Below are 18,834 nucleotides of genomic sequence, written 5' to 3'. Positions count from 1 at the left end.
GCATTTTATCTTACCTTGAATTGCAGCATCCAGTAATCAAAATTAAACTTAGGTGCTGGGTCAGTGATGAAGTGAGCACAAACATTGTTAGCACCCCACACAGTTTGGTTTGGTATTGTTTTGTGCACCAATTGTGATTAGCTGACTTTTTGACAGCATCAACACTAGAATCAGCTACTGTTTTTTTTTTCAGCAAGGGAATTTCATACGTTCATGACATGGTTTAAAAAGAAGTTGTTTCTCAAGAAATAGTGGTTATTTTTTATATAGCTTCATTAAATGACCTCTTTTTTGGACTGTATCATCCAACTAGAAAGGGATTTTCCAGAAGTTATTGGCTCAATGGCCATGATAGCATCTCCCTTTTCTTTCTGTAGCTGAGGGTGGGAAGCTGGAGCCTCTCAAGATGTAATGGGTAATCAGTGTTTTCTCTGCACTTGGTGGAATGTCTTTGTATTGCCTCCAGTGAATGGTCCCGTACAAGGTTTTTTGGTCCCGTATAAAATTTTTTATTTTTATGCTGTTTTCTTGTAGGCCACCGTGGAAAAGGTGGGTAACAAAGTAGCAATGCTACTTGGTACTTTTCAATCTTTTGGTCAGATTTTGTCTGAAAATACTATTTTTGCGTATAAAAGTACTTTTTGCTCAAAGAAAAGCTGTCAAAACACAAGTTCTGCTGCTAAAGTGTTGGCAGCTTTTGGAATTCTGTCAAATTCTGCTACTGACAGCTTTGGAACTTTTTCCATACCTGCTTGTAGGCCTAGTTTTGTACCTGTATAGCCTAGGACTATATCTGGCTTCATTGGAGGGGTAGGGTGCATTCTCACATTAACAACTATTATATTTGGAAATAGGGTTAATTCAGATGGTACTAGTCTTCTGTTATTAGAGTATCTTCCTTATGAAAAATAGTAACTCCTAAGGATTATCAAAAGAAATATAGTATTTTTAGCCCTAGGCTGCATCCAAAGTTTGCTGATTTTGTTCTTTTTTTAGATTGCCTCTATTTGGGTAATCAAAGCAGATATTAAAAACAGGTAGACATTACAAACAGTTAGATCATAGTAGATATTAAAAACAGGGCCTGTGATGAAACATATCTGTTTTCTGAGACTCATACAGAAGGTTCTAAGTAGGTCTTTAAAATTAGAATTTGACAAGTAACTAATTTTAAAACTTCAGCTTGTTTGTGGTTGACTATTAAGTATGACGTTAAGACACAACATCATTCTAAATTTATATTCTAATCAACTTTTTGATGCTGATAATTTGAATATCGTTTTTTTTTTTGCAGCGCTGCCTTGATAATATAAAGACAGATACTCAATGGATAGAAGAAACAGATGTTCTCAAACTTAGTCCTGTCAAAAGTGATGTTTTTATTTTGGACCCCCTTGAAGGTCACATACTTGAGTATCTGGAAAAATTTAAATGCTGGTAAGGTTTATTTTTTGTTTAATATTTTCTCCCTCTTTATTTTGCTACATCTGAAAGCCAAAGAAAGAAGAGGATGACAAAAAAAGAAGAATGTAAGAAAAGTGATCTTCAATTTGAATATTTTTTGTTGCTTACTTCTTGATAAAAAACAAAATAAAGAAGGAAATAAAATTGAATTACCAGTCAAATTAGAAAGTCATTGTAAAAAGGTACAAGAGGAAAAATAAATGTGAAGCAGATTATCAAATTTAATAAAACAAGCTCCCAATTCAAAACTTCAGGTACAAAAACTATAGGGAGTAGTTTTGATGTTTGTCAAAACTACTCCTTATTTGCTATGCGTTTGCCTCTGGGGGTTGTCTTTTTATGATTGGGAGTTTTTTTTCTTTTATTCCCTTATTTATGTTTCGTCTTTCCTATTACTGTTTCTAAAAAAAAACTTCTTTTCCATCCTTCTTGTTTTGCTATATATTTGAGCACATTGTTGGAAGGGGAGGGGTGTCATCACAACTTCAGCTTTACTTGTTTGGATGTAGGTGTGATGAAAGGTAGGTGTGATGTGATCCTTATAGAATTAATTACAGTCCATAGAGCTTAAGCAAAAGATATATAGATTAAATTATCTTGATGTTTGAAGTACTAGTAAATAATATATCTTTTAAAGTTACTAATTTAAAGTGTGTTACCTTATAGGGTCTGGACTGAAACTTGTTCTTTAAGTATGTAATTTGCTTAGACTCTTGTGTCTGATAGTTTTTCCTTCATTTTCAGCAAAAAGTTGAACAAAATTAGTAAATTTTGGGTTATAAGTGAAGTTATGGTAAAAAATAATAAATATATAAAACCTAGAATATATGGGAAGCTAATAAAACATATGGGACTACATATTATTAAAAACGCACCTAAACAAAAGCTGGACATCTAATGTAGTTGGGCCAGAGCCTCTGTCTCAGTTTGCATGAAAAGTCTGTATAGATAGATAAATACTTTTAGTTGACTGGCGAATTAAAATATACTATCAATTTTGGTGGTGGTAGAGCTATAATACATGTAGAAATAACCAAAGACGAAGTTATAAAACACGTTGTTACTAGAATTTTTTAATGTTTATCACAGTCAATACAAATTATGCTGTGTATTTCAGTAATGGTCAGTGTTGTCTGTGCCTAGTAATGCAAGTTATACAGTGTGTAAATATCCGAAGTATAATGCATCATGAGCTTGAAGAAACATGGTGGAAAAATGCTTCAACCATTGAAAGTTCAAAGGCCTTTAATTTAAATAACCTGGGCAGAGTTTAGTTTGTACAAAATGCCCCTCCCCTCTGTACAAGACTTTGATTTCTACTTGTTCATTCTTTTTCTTTTTTGTTTTGCAAATAAAATAATTTTATTCATAAATACACATAGAAACCCGGTGCATTAGACCCAAAAAAGCTCAGTATTATTGAAGAGTGAGTGTGTCTGGGAGGGGGGGGGTGTTAAACATATTATATGCTCTTTTAATTGATAATTAAATATTTTTTTTTTAGCATTATTGGGCCAAGATGTCTAATTTCAAGTATCGAAAGATGTGAACCCATCCCCCCCAGTCGTGTGCCACTAGCTAACCTTGCCATGCAGAATCTCGTAATTACACTCAGTGGCTTTGAAAAGGCTAAAAAGGTACGGTTGTTATTTATAAATTAATTAAAAAAACTTTTTCTCAAAATAAGTTTTTCAAAAAAATGTAAAGAAATCCACTAAACCAACAATTAAAAAAAAAGGAATCAAATTATCTACCAATCATACAACTACCACAAATCAGTATCTATAAATAAATGAAAGCCAAAACAAACAGAAATCAAAATCAGTCAAACTCAAAACGAGTAGAAATTAGTCTGAGTAGGGTTCTAAACCCTATACTTTCTAAAAGCCAGAATATAATTTGTACTTTACTGAAAGGATTTCTTTTAAATGTTTTCGGAGACCACACTGCCTTTCCATGACGATAAATAAAAGTTCAAATAGGGATAAAATCCTTTTAATAGACAGTGATGTAATAGAAATTCACAAAAATACCAGATATTTCGGTCACATATACAGTGACCGTCATCAGTAGTAAAACTAAAATAAAACAATTTAAAACAAAAGTTTATATACTAAATCAAATAACACTACATATTGTTTGAATCTCTAATTCTTTTCAAAGCAAAGGCGGAAGCTATTCTCTTTTACCGAATCCAAGAAGGTCAAAGAGAATAGCTTCCGTCTTTGCTTTGAAAAGAATAAGAGATTCAAACAATATGTAGTGTTATTTGATTTAGTATATAAACTTTTGTTTTAAATTGTTTTTATTTTAGTTTTACTACTGATGACGGTCACTGTATATGTGACCGAAATATCTGGTATTTTTGTGAATTTCTATTACTGTTATCATCATCACTGTCTATTAAAAGGATTTTATCCCTATTTGAACTTTTATTTAAATGTTTTCACTTTTGGAACTTTAAGAAATCAAAAATTATTTAGGATTTTAAACAATAAATATCAGCATATGTATATTATATTAAACTGACAATACACATTTTTGTCAGTAAATTCATTTGAACTTTTTTCAGTAAAGTACAAATTATATTCTGGCTTTTAGAAAGTATAGGGTTTAGAACCCTACTCAGACTAAATTCTACTCGTTTTGAGTTTGACTTATTTTAATTTCTGTTTGTTTTGGTTTTCATTTATTTATTGATATTGGTTTGTGGTAGTTGTATGCTTGGTAGATTATTTGATTCTATTTTTGTTCATTTTTGGTTTAAGGGAGTTCTTTACTTTTTTTGAAAAACTTATTTTGTGCAAAAAGTTTTTTTGATTAATCAATGTTAAAGGCGTTGTTGACTGGGGTAACAGAGAAACATCGCGAAGGCTGGAATGCGGTGTTCCACGTACTTTTTGGTCTTTTTAGTAAGTGATTAAGCACCGTAATTGACCGTACGGCTAAAGACATCCGATTCATAGTGTGGCTTATGGAAAAAATTTGAAAAACAATTTGAATTTTGTCAGGTGAATTGACGCCAGTGGATAGGTGGATGTAGTATTTTAGTTAAAAAAAATGAATGGATTTAAAGACTTAATCTGCAACTTAAATAACGGGGAAAACGTATACAACATATTAAAGAAAAGTAATATGACATACATAAATAGCAGCTCATTAAAGATAAATATGTTGAAGATGAACATCGCTTTAAGGAACGAAAATTGTCATATATTGTTTTCCGTATTTTTCAAGGACTATTTGACACAGTTTAAGACTTATACTAATCATATTGTTAAAAAACCTTTCAATAAAAAATCATTTAAAAAGATAAAAGAAGAAACATGTCATTTTTCTTGAAAAAAGGAATCCTTTATTTATATTCCGTGCAAGATTATTTCTTGCGAGATTTTTTATCCCTTGTAATTAGTTAATGAAATAAGTTAAAAAATAATTATTGCAATCAAAATAGTTTAATTGAAATAATTAATAATTAAATAATTTAAATAATAAATTTAAAAATAATTAAGAAATAAGTTATTAATTAACTAATAAATCAAAACAATTTTGCTAATAAATAGAACTTTTGTTAAAATTTGGCCTGAAAATTCTGTGGGAGACAGGGGGGGGGGCTAATCAAGGTTTTGCCCCGATCGCAAGAAAGGTCAGAACCGACCACTGGAGGTCAGGAAAACAGTTTCAATATTTCCTGAAAAATTGAAATATCAATTTAAAAAAAATATTAATTTTAACATCAATTAATGGAATATCAATTTGAAATTTCTTTTATTAAAAATCTTGCAAGGAATAACCACGAAAAAATTGACTATTACGCGTTCAGAAACTTCTTCGAAATGACAATAAGGGTTTTATTGCTGATATTTATTGCTGTATTTTATTACTGATTGCCTCTGACGTAAAATCAGAACTGTAAAAAGATCATTTCCCGAACTTCGCCTATTAGCGTCAATAGCTTACGGGAAGCTCTTTGGTGTTATGCAGTATTAGTAAGAGTTTTCCGATAGCTAAGTAGTGCTCACATTAACGTCGTGACCGCATTTATGCCGTCATTATGGCGTTAGGCATTATGTCGTCATTATGACGGCAGTATGCCGTCGTGACGGCATTTATGAAAGCACAGACATGTTTGAAGATTTCAAATTATTTTGCGAAGTTAAAGGTGACTTGTAAACTTGCCTGCCTGCTCCAATAGCTACTCCAGATCTTTTTAAACCGAAGGAAACGAAACTGCATCAAATTGTGAATGTCTTATGAAAATCTGGATTCATTCAATATGACAAGCAAATACCCATGTAGTTTTAGTGCAACTTGCTAATAGTAAACCACTAGAACTAGAAGACAGTGTGTTGGTCTTTTTGAATTATACGCCACTGAAACTGGTAACGTTAAAAATAGAGTATTTTGTAAAAGTACAATTTTCATAACTTAAGAATTCCATGTTATTCTTTGCCATTATAACCAAAATAGCGTTAGCTATTTTGCTATTTCTGCAAAATAAATTTTGTGTTACTAGATCCCAAATAACGCTATTTTAAGCTATCTCTGGTGTTTTTTTCCATATGGACGGTATTGAAAATGCCCTATTACAAATTTAAGCAAAATAGAACTGTCTGAGTGACTCATGTTTATTTCCGTATTATCTGTCCATGTGAAATATGACTAGTCTTGCGCTCCCTAACGTGTACAGTGGTTTTATCATGAAACAACATAAAATCTTTGGTTTTTTCTGACATTTGAGGTATTTTGAGTATATGGTTGTTTCTTCAATCCCAAAGATTAATTATTTTGTTGTAGCCTACCTACTCTCTATGTCTTTAATAAAGCTTGATAGTCAGGTAAGTAGTGTTTAAAGTGATCATACTTGTTTTTTTTTTTTTTTTTTTAACAGCCCCTATTTCGTCTATAACAGCCAGTAGTATTGCACTTGGAATCAGATAAATAAATATCCAGTCTATTTATAGTGAGGGAAAATTAAAGAAAACTTTAAAATTAAAATAGCGTGACCAACCACAATTTTGTTTATTTGTTTATATTAGCAAGGACCCTTTTAAACAAAGGGCAAAAACCTACTCTCTTAGATATTAATTATGACACTAATGTATTGAAAATGAATAAGAAATCAATAAAAAAAATTATTTTATGCATAGTTTTTAATGGTCATTTCCCTTGCACTGTGCGGGATTGAACCTCAGTACCCACGATTAGCAAGAATGAAGCCTTCCACTACGCTGGCACAAGGGTATGTGATAGTAATATTTCAAAAGGTTCTGTTAATTCGAAGAATCTTAATTAGCTCATTAATTACTTCATATTGTCCTGTTAGTTCAAAGTTTCACTGATGTGTATGGATAGTAGACAGTCCGACAATTTGGTCAAAATACTTTAGAAAGAATCCTTTGGTAAATTGAGGGAGTTTAAATTACTGACTTAGCTAAGAAATAGACATACCCACAACCCATGTGCACCGGTGGGGGGGGGGGGGGTAGGGGGGCCATTCCCCCGGGAAATTTGGGACTATAAATTTCGTAAGCGGAAAACAAAGGAAAGAGAGAAGAATTTGGAAAAACAATGGAAAAATGTTTGTTGCCAATAGGTTTTGACCCTTAAGAAGGACAATAGAAGTTCCAATTTGTGACTCAGTGACCTCTTTTCAGTTTTCCACAAAGATTTTTTTGATGAGTTGGTTGGAAGAAAAATCAAATCAAAACAAGAACTCTACTTACTACATTCGCCTCGGTGCTTCAATATGATTTTTATCTCTGTTTCACACGCGTATCTGTTTATCTGACACAAATTATTATACGTTTTATCGTCTCTTCCACAGACTGGATCACTATCGTCACTGCGTATAGGACAGAGGCAGGCATGATTTGTTCTGTTTATATTCATTAATTAAAAAAACTTTTTCAACAAAACAAGTTTTTCAAAGATATGTAAAGAACTCCATTAAAAAAAAAGAGCAAAAGTAAAATCAAATAATCTGCCAAGCGTGAAACTACCACAAATCAGCCTCGATAAATAAATGAAACCCAAAACGAACAGAAATTACAATAAATAACCGTGTCAAACTCAAAACGAGCAGAAATTAACATAAGTTGGGCTCAAAACCCCTATGCCTTCCCAAGGCCGGAACATAATTTGCACTTTACTGAAAAAAATATGTGTTTTTACTTTTATAACTTTAATAAATCAAATAATACTAGCATTTTGATTATTAAATATCAGTATATGTATATTAAACTGACAATGCACATTCATTTGTATTTTTTTCAGTAAAGTGCAAATTATATTCTGGCCTTGAGAAGGCATAGGGGTCAATCACTTTCAACTATTAAAAAGGTATTAGCCCTTTCAATTTCCAATTGAATGAGCCCTACACTTTCAATAATTGAAGTTTCTACGCTTTCAATAAAAACCTTATACGCCCCAGGGCATAACTTACAACCCTTGCCCTGAGGGCTGTGGGGGGGGGGGTGTCATCCTTAAAGACCTAATTTCCGAAGCTTTCAACTACTTTGAATAAAAATGCTCTCTAAAATGTTGAATGGATGTGTTTGGGAAAAAGATTGGCGTGAAAGGGGGGTTAGTTGCCCTCAAATCACTTTCTACTATTAAAAAGAGCACTAGCTCTTTGAATTTCCAATTGAATGAGCCCTTTTTCAAGTTTCTACGACAAAGATTTCAATCAAAACCTTATATGCCTACAGTGCATAATTTATAACCCGTTCCCTGAGTACTGTGGAGGGAGTGTCCTTTTCAAAGGTATAATTTCCTGAACTTAGAACTGCGTGTACCAAAATGGCTCCCTCACAATCTGTATTGGATATGTTTTGAAAAATGGTGGACGTGAGAGGGGCGTTAGTCACTCTCCAATCACTTTCAACTATTAAGAAAGGCACTAGCCCTTTCAATTTCCAATTGGATGAGCCCTTTTGAAGTTTCTACGCTTTCAATAAAAACCTTATACGCCCCCAGGGTATAATTTACAACCCTTGCCCTGAGGACTGTGGGGGGGGGCGGTTCATCATCAAAGACCTAATTTCCAGAACTTAAAACTACGTTGAATAAAATGGTTATCTCAAAGTTTTGATTAGATGTGTTTGGAAAAAAGATGGGCGTGAGAGGTGGGTTAGTTGCCCTCTACTAACTTTCGAATATAAAAAAGGGCAGAATCCCTTTGAATTTTAAATCTAATAAGCCTTTTTAAAAGTTTCTACGACAACGGTTTCTATAAAAAACCTTATATGTCCCAATACCAAAACTTACAACCCTTGTCCTAGGGGCTTTAGGGGACTGTCCTCAAGAACATAATTTTTTTCTGGCAATCAACTACGCTGAACCAAATGGCTATCTCAAAATTTTGATTGGATGTGTTTGGGAAAATGGTAGGCGCGAGAGGGGCGTTAGTCACTCTCCAATCACTTTCAACTATTAAAAAGGCACTAGCCCTTTCAATTTCCAATTGAATGAGCCCTTTTGAAGTTTCTACGCTTTCAATAAAAACCTTATACGCCCCCAGGGCATAACTTACAACCCTTGCCCTAAGGGCTGTGGGGGGGGGGTTGTCATCCTTAAAGACCTAATTTTCAAAACTTTCAGCTACGTTGAAAAGGTACTAGCCCTTTCAATTTCCAATTGAATGAGCCGTTTTGAAGTTTCTACGCTTTCAATAAAAACCTTATACGACTCCAGGGCATAACTTACAACCCTTGTCCTGAGGACTGTGGGGGGGGGGGGGCTGTCATCCTCAAAGACCTAATTTCCAGAACTTAAAACTACGTTGAATAAAATGGCTATCTCAAAGTTTTGATTAGATGTGTTTGGGGAAAAGATGGGCGTGAGAGGTGGGTTAGTTGCCCTCTAATAACTTTCGACTATTAAAAAGGGCACTAGCCCATTGAATTTTCAATCGAATGAGCCTTTTTTAAAGTTTCTACGACGAAGCCTTCTATAAAAACCTTTTATGCCCCCAGGGCCTAACTTACAACCCTTGCCCTAAGAGCTGTGGGGGACTGTCCTCAAGAACATAATTTTTATCTGGCAATCAACTACGCTGAACCAAATGGCTATCGCAAAATTTTGATTGGATGTGTTTAGGGAAATGGTGGGAGTGAAAGGGGTGTTAAACGCCTTCCAATCACTTTTGAATATTAAAAAGGGCACAAGCCACTCCCATTTCCAATTGAATGAGTGCTTTTCGAAGTTTCTTCGACAACTTCTTCGATACGAAGTGCTCTGCTCTAAAGGAAAACATTAATAAATAATACATTGTGCCAACATCGTTCTTATATGCTCCTAGGGCATAAGTTAAAACCCTTGCCCTGAGGGTTGTGGGGGAGTGTCCTCCTCTTTACTTAGTCCCCGTTTCTTGTCTCGTTCTCGAGTGTCCCCGTTCTTTACTTAGGCAGCGCGATCGTGCTGCCTATAATTTATACCACAACTTTCTATATCAACCCTATATGCCCCCAGTGCGTAACTTACAGCCCTTGCACTGAGGACTCTGAGGGGGTTATCATGCTGATTTCCTAATTTCCATGCTAAGACCTAATTTCCAGAACGTTCAACTACGTTGAACAAAATGGATATCTCAAAATTTTGATTGGATGTGTTTTGGAAAATGGTGGGCTTGAGAGGGGCGTTAGTCGTTATCCAATCACTTTCAACTATTAAAAAAGGCACTAGCCCTTTCAATTTCTAATTGAATGAGCCCTTTTGAAGTTTCTACGACAACACTTTCAATAAAAACTTTATATGCCCCAGGGCATAACTTACAACCTTTGCACTGAGGGCTCTGAGGGGGTTATCAGCCTAAAAGACCTAATTTCCAGAACTTTCAACTACGTTGAATAATTTGGATAGCTCAAAATTTTAATTTGATGTGTTTGGGAAAATGTTAGGCGTGAGAGGGGCGTTAGTCGCTATCCAATCACTTTCAACTATTAAAAAATGCACTAGCCCTTTCAATTTCCAATTGAATGAGCCGTTTTGAAGTTTTTACGACAACGCTTTCAATAAAAACTTTTTATGCCCCCAGGGCATAACTTACAACCCTTACCCTGAGGGCTGTGGGGGGAGGGGTTGTCAACCTTAAAGACCTAATATCCAAAACTTTCAACTACTTTGAATTAAATGACTCTCTAAAAATTTTTATTGGATGTGTTATGGGGAATGATGGGTGTGGGGGGGCTAGTTGCCCTCCAATCACTTTCGACTATTAAAAAGGGCACTAGCCCTTTGAATTTCCAATCGAATGAGCCCCTTTTGAAGCTTCTACGACAACGCCTTCTATAAAAACCTTATTTGCCCCCATGGCATAACATAAAACCCTTGCTCTGAGGTTTTTGGGGAGTGTCCTCCTCACGAATATATTTTCTATCTGGAAATCAACTACGCTGAACAAAATGGCTATCTCAAAATTTTTATTGGATGTGTTTGGGGGAATGATGGGCGTGGAGGGGGGAATAGTTGCCCTCCAATCACTTTCGACTATTTAAAGGGGCACTAGCCCTGTGACTTTCCAATGATCCTGTTTTGAAGTTTCTACGACAACGCCTTCTATAAAAACCTTATGTGCCCCCAGGGTATAACTTAAAACCCTTGCCATGAGGGCTCTGGGGGAGCGTACTCCTCAAAAACATATTTTCTATCTGGAAATCAACTACACTGAACAAAATGGCTATCTCAAAATTTTGATTGGATGGGTTTGGGGAAATAATGGGCGTGGGGGGGGGGGCTAGGGGCCAACCAATCACTTGTGACTATTGAAAAGGGTACGAACACTTTGAATTTCCGATCGAATGAGCTTTATTTGAAGTTTATTTGACAACGCCTTCTATAAAAGCCTTATATGCCCCCAGGGTATAACTTAAACCCCTTGCCCCGAGGGTTGTGGGGGAGTGTCCTCCTCAAAAAAATATTTTTTATATGGAAATCAATTACTCTGAACAAAATGGCTATCTCAAAATTTTTATTGGATGAGCGTGGGGGGGGGGGCTTGGTGCCTTCCAATCACTTTCGACTATTAAAAAGGGTACTAGCCCTTCGAATTTCCAATATAATTAGCCTATTTTGAAGTTTCTACGACAACGCCTTCTATAAAAACCTTATATGCCCCCTAAGCATAACTTAAAACCCTTGCCCTGAGGGTTTTGGGGAGTATCCTCCTCAAAGATATATTTTCTATCTGGATGGCCTTCTCAAAATTGCCTTCTCAAAATTTTGATTGGATGTGTTTGGGGGAATGATGGGCTAGGGGGGGGGGGGCTAGTTGCCCTTCAAGCACTTTCGACTATTTAAAAGGGCACTAGCCACTCCAATTTCTAATCGAATGAGCCCCTTTTGAAGTTTCTACGACAGCGCCTTCTATAAAAACCTTATTTGCCCCCAGGGCATAACTTAAAACCCTTGCCCTGAGGGTTGTGGGGGAGTATCCTCCTCAAAATATATTTTCTATCTGGAAATCAACTACGCTGAACAAAATGGCTCTCTCAAAATGTTGATTGGACGGGGTTGGGGGACTGATGGGCGTGGAGGGGGGAATAGTTGCCCTCCAATCACTTTCGACTATTGAAAGGGGCACTAGCCCTGTGAATTTCCAATGATCATGTTTTGAAGTTTTTACGACAACGCCTTCTATAAAAACCTTAGATGCCCCCAGGGCATAACTGACAACCCTTGCCCTAAGGGTTCTGGGGGAGTGTCTTCCTCAGAAACATAATTTCTATCTGGAAATCAAATACGCTAAACAAAATAGCTATATCATAATTTTAATTGGATGGGTTTGGGGAAATGATGGGCGTGGGGGGGGGGGCCAGTTGCCCTCCAATCACTTTCGACTATTAAAAAGGGCACTAACCCTTTGAATTTACAATCGACTGAGCCTGTTTTGAAGTTTCTATGACAATGCCTTCTATAAAAACCTTATATACCTCCAGGGCGTAACGTAAAACCCTTGCCCTGAAGGCTGTGGGAGAGTGTCCTCCTCAAAAAAATATTTTCTATCTGGAAATCAATTACTCTGAACAAAATGGCTATCTCAAAATTTTTATTGGATGCGCGGGGGGGGGGGGGCTTGGTGCCTTCCAATCACTTTCGACTATTAAAAAGGGTATTAGCCCTTCGAATTTCCAATTGAATTAGCCTCTTTTGAAGTTTATACGACAACGCCTTCTATAAAAACCTTATATGCCCCCTAAGCATAACTTAAAACCCTTGCCCTGAGGGTTTTGGGGAGTATCCTCCTCAAAGATATATTTTCTATCTGGATGGCCTTCTCAAAATTGCCTTCTCAAAATTTTGATTGGATGTGTTTGGGGGAATGATGGGCTAGGGGGGGGGGCTAGGTGCCCTTCAAGCACTTTCGACTATTGAAAAGGGCACTAGCCACTCCAATTTCTAATCGAATGAGCCCCTTTTGAAGTTTCTACGACAACGCCTTCTATAAAAACCTTATTTGCCCCCAGGGCATTACTTATAACCCTGGTCCTGAGGGTTGTGGGGGAGTGTCCTCCTCAAAAATTTATTTTCTATCTGGAAATCAACTACGCTGAACAAAATGGCTATCTTAAAATTTATATTGGATGTGGTTGGGGGACTGATGGGCGTGGAGGGGGGGCTAGTTGCCCTCCAATCACTTTCGACTATTTAAAGGGGCACTAGCCCTGTGAATTTCCAATGATCCTGTTTTGAAGTTTCTACGACAACGCCTTTTATAAAAACCTTAGATGCCACCAGGGTATAACTTACAACCCTTGCCATGCGGGTTGTTGGGTAGTGTACTCCTCAGAAACAAAATTTCTATCTGGAGATCAACTACACTGAACCAAGTAGCTATCTCAAAATTTAGATTGGATGTGTTTGGGGAGATGATGGGCGTGGGGGGGGGGCTAGGCGCCCTCCAATCACTTTCGACAATTAAAAAGGGCACTACCCCTTTGAATTTACAATCAAATGAGCCTGTTTTGAAGTTTCTATGACAATGCCTTCTATAAAAACCTTATATACCCCCAGGGCATAACTTAAAACCCTTGTCCTGAGGGTTGTGGGGGATTGTCCTCCTCAAAAACATATTTTTTATATGGAAATCAATTACTCTGAACAAAATGGCTATCTCAAAATTTTTATTGGATGAGCGTGGGGGGGGGGCTTGTTGCCTTCCAATCACTTTCGACTATTAAAAAGGGTACTAGCCCTTCGAATTTTCAATTGAATTAGCCTATTTTGAAGTTTCTACGACAACGCCTTCTATAAAAACCTTATATGCCCCCTAAGCATAACTTAAAACCCTTGCCCTGAGGGTTTTGGGGAGTATCCTCCTCAAAGATATATTTTCTATCTGGATGGCCTTCTCAAAATTGCCTTCTCAAAATTTTGATTGGATGTGTTTGGTGGAAGGAGGGGCTCGGGGGGGGGGCTAGTTGCTCTCCAATCACTTTCGACTATTAAAAAGGGCACTAGCCACTCCAATTTCTAATCGAATGAGCCCTTTTCGAATTTTCTACGACAACTCCTTCGATACGAAGTGCCCGGGAAATGAGAAAAAAACACATTGTGCCCACATCGTTCTTTACTTAGGCAGCGCTAGCGCGCTGCCTATTATTGAAACGCTATTTTTTTTCGAGGAGAGTGGGAGGGGGAGGCCTAAAGTGGGCATACTCCTGGTAAGATATGTTAGAAAAGGGTAGCCACCTTGTGGTAGCATTATGGATGAGGTCGTACAGAGACTCACGATTCAAGGTTCCTCGGTTCAATTACACGTGTTGCAATGAATTTAACCCGGCCTAGCTGAGTGGTAGGCGTGCTAGGCTTGAAATTCTTTGTTGGTTTGGCTGGTTTAGGAGTGAGATTGTATAATGTAATCAGACTGGTTTAGATGATACATGCATTAAGGTTTCAATCCTACGCCTGAGGCACGAATATACAGTGCAGTTTCACGATTACATGAATATACAGTGTAGTTTGACGAGCATATTGCAAAAAGCGACCAATCCTTTTATACTATAGACCTATCAAGTGATCAAACACGTTTTGGAAGTATGGTTGAGATTGTATAATGCAATCAGACTGGTTTACATGATATGTGCTTTAGCAACTTCGTTCATCCGTCATCATAACATGTTTTTTTTTCTTTCCTGGTTCAATATTCAAAATTCCTTATATTGCGTATTCAAAGAGTTGTATAACCTCTAGCTTAAAGGCATCTCATCGGGTTTAGTTAAGAATGCATCATGGGATAATTACAGAACTGTGAATGATGAAAAGTTGTATCATTTTGCTTAAAAGCTAACTCTAATTGTAAAAAGGGTATAGCATTTTCGAATTGGACTCTATGAACGATATTAATTTTTGATTGAATAATAGGAATGTGAATGATCCTAATCATAATGAGTGATCGGACCGTATGAAGGTGGAGAAATAAGGGTCAAACTAATTACCAGTTAAGGTAAGCCCGAAGGGCTTGTTAACTCAGACAATTTGTTATAAATATTTGTTATGATAGAATGACCTTGTGACTTGACCTAGCTTTACTTCTTCGATGTGTTCTGTATAATACACAAGTGACGTTTGAACAATGTTGTCAGTTTAAAATAGGGTCTAACGTTACAGTATACTAAAAAGCTGATACTAATAGAGATGTAGATGTAAAGAAAAGAATTTTAATAATGAAATTCCAAACAATCCATAGAAATCCTTAAAAATCAAGTAGTGAGGTGTATATGAGTGCGAACCTATGAGTGCGGATCATAAGCACCAATGACCCTAACCAACAGGGACCTCAAACCCCAAATGTCCCCTATCCCCAAACTTCAAAGGACCCCTCGCCTAACTATTTGCACCCCCCACCCCATTTTTTTAGTTTTTTGTTTTTTTTTATTTTTTTTTTGACAGTTTTTTTTTCAAATTTTGTTTAAATATCTAAATAATATCAGAAAAATATAATGACACTTTTGATTTTAATTTTAAAATATATTCTTGTGCATACCGATACTCCTATTGATGAGGACTGATGGTTCTCATTCAATATTTTTTCATAAAAACAAACTATTTTTTTTAACTAAATTTTTTTTTGACTTTGAAATTATTAAACTTTTGACACTTTTGATTTAAACGTTAAAACAAATTCTTGTGCATACCGATACTCCTATTGATGAGGACTGATGGTTCTCATTCAATATTTTTTCATAAAAACAAACTATTTTTTTTAACTAAATTTTTTTTGGACTTCAAAATTATTAAACTTTTGACACTTTTGATTTAAATGTTAAAAAATATTCTTGTGCATACCCATACTCCTATTGATGAGGACTGATGGTTCTCATTCAATATTTTTTCATGAAACAAACTATTTTTTTAAACTAATTTTTTTTGGACTTCGAAATTATTCAACTTTTTGACACTTTTGATTTAAATGTTAAAACATATTCTTGTGCATACCCATACTCCTATTGATGAGGACTGATGGTTCTCATTCAATATTTTTTCATGAAAAACAAACTATTTTGTTTAACTAAATTTTTATGGACTTCGAAATTATTCAACTTTTTTTATTTTTTTTTATTTGTTAACATGGTATTTTTTCAACTTTTTTTACATCTCTAAATCATATCAAAAAAATAGAATGACACTTGATTTAAATTTTAAAACATATTCTTTTGCATACCCATACTCCTATTGATGAGGACTGATGGTTCTCTTTCAATATTTTTTTCATGAAAAACAAACTATTTTTTTGTTTTTAACTAGATTTTTTGGACTTCGAAATGATTCAACTTTTTTTAACATCTCTAAATCATATCAGAAAAATAGAATGACACTTTTAATTTAAATTTTAAAACATATTCTTGTGCATACCCATACTCCTATTGATGAGGACTGATGGCTCTCATTCAATGTTTTTTCATGAAAAACAAACTATTTTTTTAACAAAATTTTTCTGGACTTCGAAATTATTCAACTTTTTTATTTATTTATTTTTTATTTTTTAACATGGCATTTTTTCAACTTTTTTTTTACATCTCTAAATCATAATAGAATGACACTTTTGATTTAAATTTTAAAACATATTCTTGTGTATACCCATACTCCTATTGATGAGGACTGATGGTTCTCATTCAATATTTTTTTTCATGCAAAACAAACTGTTTTTTTAACTAAATTTTTTTTTGGGACTTCGAAATTATTCAACTTTTTTTACATCTAAATTATATCAGAAAAATAGAATGAAACTTTTGATTTCAATTTTAAAACATATTCTTGTGCATACCAATACTCCTATTGATGAGGACTGATGGTTCTCATTCAAGAAATTATGAAAAAATCGCAAGTAAGTAACAAGCTCTTTCTTGAATTTGCCGTTTGGATACACAATACAGAAATTTAATTCAGGAAATTATGAAAAAAAATTGAAAACAAACTCTTTCTTGAAATCGCTTCCTGGACGCACAATACAGCAATTTCACTCAAGAAAGTATGAAAAAAAATTTGTAAGTAACAAACTCTTTCTTCAATTCTCCTCCTGGATAAACAATACAGACCAAAAAGTCGGGTTGATCTAGTTTCGCTACAACCCAGCAATGACAACTATTGGGACTAGCAAACACCCGCCCTGACTTAGAGTGGTCAAACACACAATCATAGTGAGAGAGATACCAAAAAGTTGGGTTGATCTAGGTTCGCTTAGAGTGGCGCGCCACTCTAAGCGAACCTAGATCAACCCAACTTTTTGGTCTGTATTGTGTATCCAGGAGAAGAATTCAAGAAAGAGTTTCTTACTTACTTACATTTTTTTCATAATTTCTTGAGTGAAATTGCTGCATTGTGCGTCCATGAAGCGATTTCAAGAAAGAGTGTGTTTTCAATTTTTTTCATAATTTCCTTCATTAAATTTCTGTATTGTGTATCCAAACGGTGAATTGAAGAAAGAGTTTGTTACTTACTTGCGATTTTTTCATAATTTCCTGAATGAAATTTCCATATTGTGTACCCAAGAGGTGAATTCAAGAAAGCGCAAGAAAGAGTTTGTTACTTGCTTAGAATTTTGTTATAATTTCTTGAATGAAATGTCTGTATTGTGTATCCAGGAGGCGAATTCATGAAAGAATTTGTTATTTACAATTTTTTCATAATTTCATGAATGAAATTTCTGCATTGTATATCCAAGAGGTGACTTCAAGAAAGAGTTTGTTACTTATTTACAATTTTTCATAATTTGTTGAATGAAATTTCCGTATTGTGTATTCAAGAGATGAAAACAATAGAGAGTTTGTTACTTAAATGCGATTTTTTCATAATGTCTTGAATGAAATATCTGTATTGTGTATCCAAGAGGTGAAATCAATAAAGTTTTTTTACTTACTTACATTTTTTTTATAATTTCTTGAATGAAATGCCTGTATTGTGTATCCAGGAGGAGAAGTCAAGAAAGAGTTTGCTACTTAGTTCCAATTTTTTTTTCATAATTTCTTGAGGGAACTTTCCATTTTGTGTATCCATTAGGAGAACTCAAGAAAGAGTTTGTTTACAATTTTTTTTAATAATTTCTTGAATTAAATTTCTGTATTGTGCATTCAAACAGCGAATTCAATGAAGAGTTTGTTACTTACTTAGAATTTTGTCATAATTTCTTGAATGAAATGTCTGTATTTTGTGTCCAAGAGGTGAGTTCAAGAAAGAGTTTGATAATTACTTACAATTTTTTCATAATTTAATGAAATGAATAAAACTAGTCTAAAGAATGAAGACGGGTTAAGCCTAAAGATATTTATTGCTTAAACACATTAATAGGTTTTTTGAGAAAAACAGCATCTTTACATAAAAATTGTACTTAAAGTTCACTCTTAAACATCCAGAAACGAGGATCCCATGATATGGAATTGTTTTTTACCGGGTGTCATGCAATTTAAACTAGCAGGTACCTCCTTAGATATCCACTTCGTGAAAAACCATACCTTTTCCTCACGATGAAGAAAACTCCCTTCAAATTTAAGACTCTTAAATTCTTTTAGATTGAAAATTGGAGTCCTAGAGTCACACTTTTGAGCTAAAACTTTATCTGTAGGTACATTACCCTTTACGTAGAGTGCTTCAACCCCGAAAAAGCTACAAATTTCACTGACTTCCTCCTGAACATTTCTCAGTTCCTGACCACTATTATTAAGTGGTGTAATCACTGTCGTAGAATCCCAGTCTGTTCATAAGACGTAATGTAGTACTCCATAAGCTTTTATCGTACTCAAACATATTATAGTTCACTATCCAATGATAACAGCCAATTTCCTCCAGTTCCATAGACAATAATAAAAATGCACATTCAAAAATTACACCACAAGATGATTTTTTCAAACCAATAAATTCATTGTCATACAGTCC

The 18,834-nt window shown here is 35.0% G+C and overlaps 1 protein-coding gene across 1 annotated transcript in view; it reads left to right on the top strand.

Moving 5' to 3' along the window:
• The window catches only part of mus101 (mutagen-sensitive 101), a 224,216-nt gene that overhangs the window by 29,019 nt on the left and 176,363 nt on the right, over window positions 1-18,834 (top strand). Inside the window, exons 2-3 of the mRNA XM_089087479.1 lie at window positions 1,295-1,437; window positions 2,969-3,101. Of these exons, the coding sequence (XP_088943605.1) occupies window positions 1,295-1,437; window positions 2,969-3,101 (276 nt within the window). The remainder of the gene's footprint in view (window positions 1-1,294; window positions 1,438-2,968; window positions 3,102-18,834) is intronic.

The sequence above is a fragment of the Artemia sp. Qi Xiang Cuo genome, chromosome 4, assembly GCF_049724085.1.
Source record: "Artemia sp. Qi Xiang Cuo chromosome 4, ASM4972408v1, whole genome shotgun sequence".
NCBI classification, from domain to species: domain Eukaryota; kingdom Metazoa; phylum Arthropoda; class Branchiopoda; order Anostraca; family Artemiidae; genus Artemia; species Artemia sp. Qi Xiang Cuo.
Note: the sequence above shows the minus strand (reverse complement) of the source record. Positions and strands in the feature narration are given on the sequence as shown.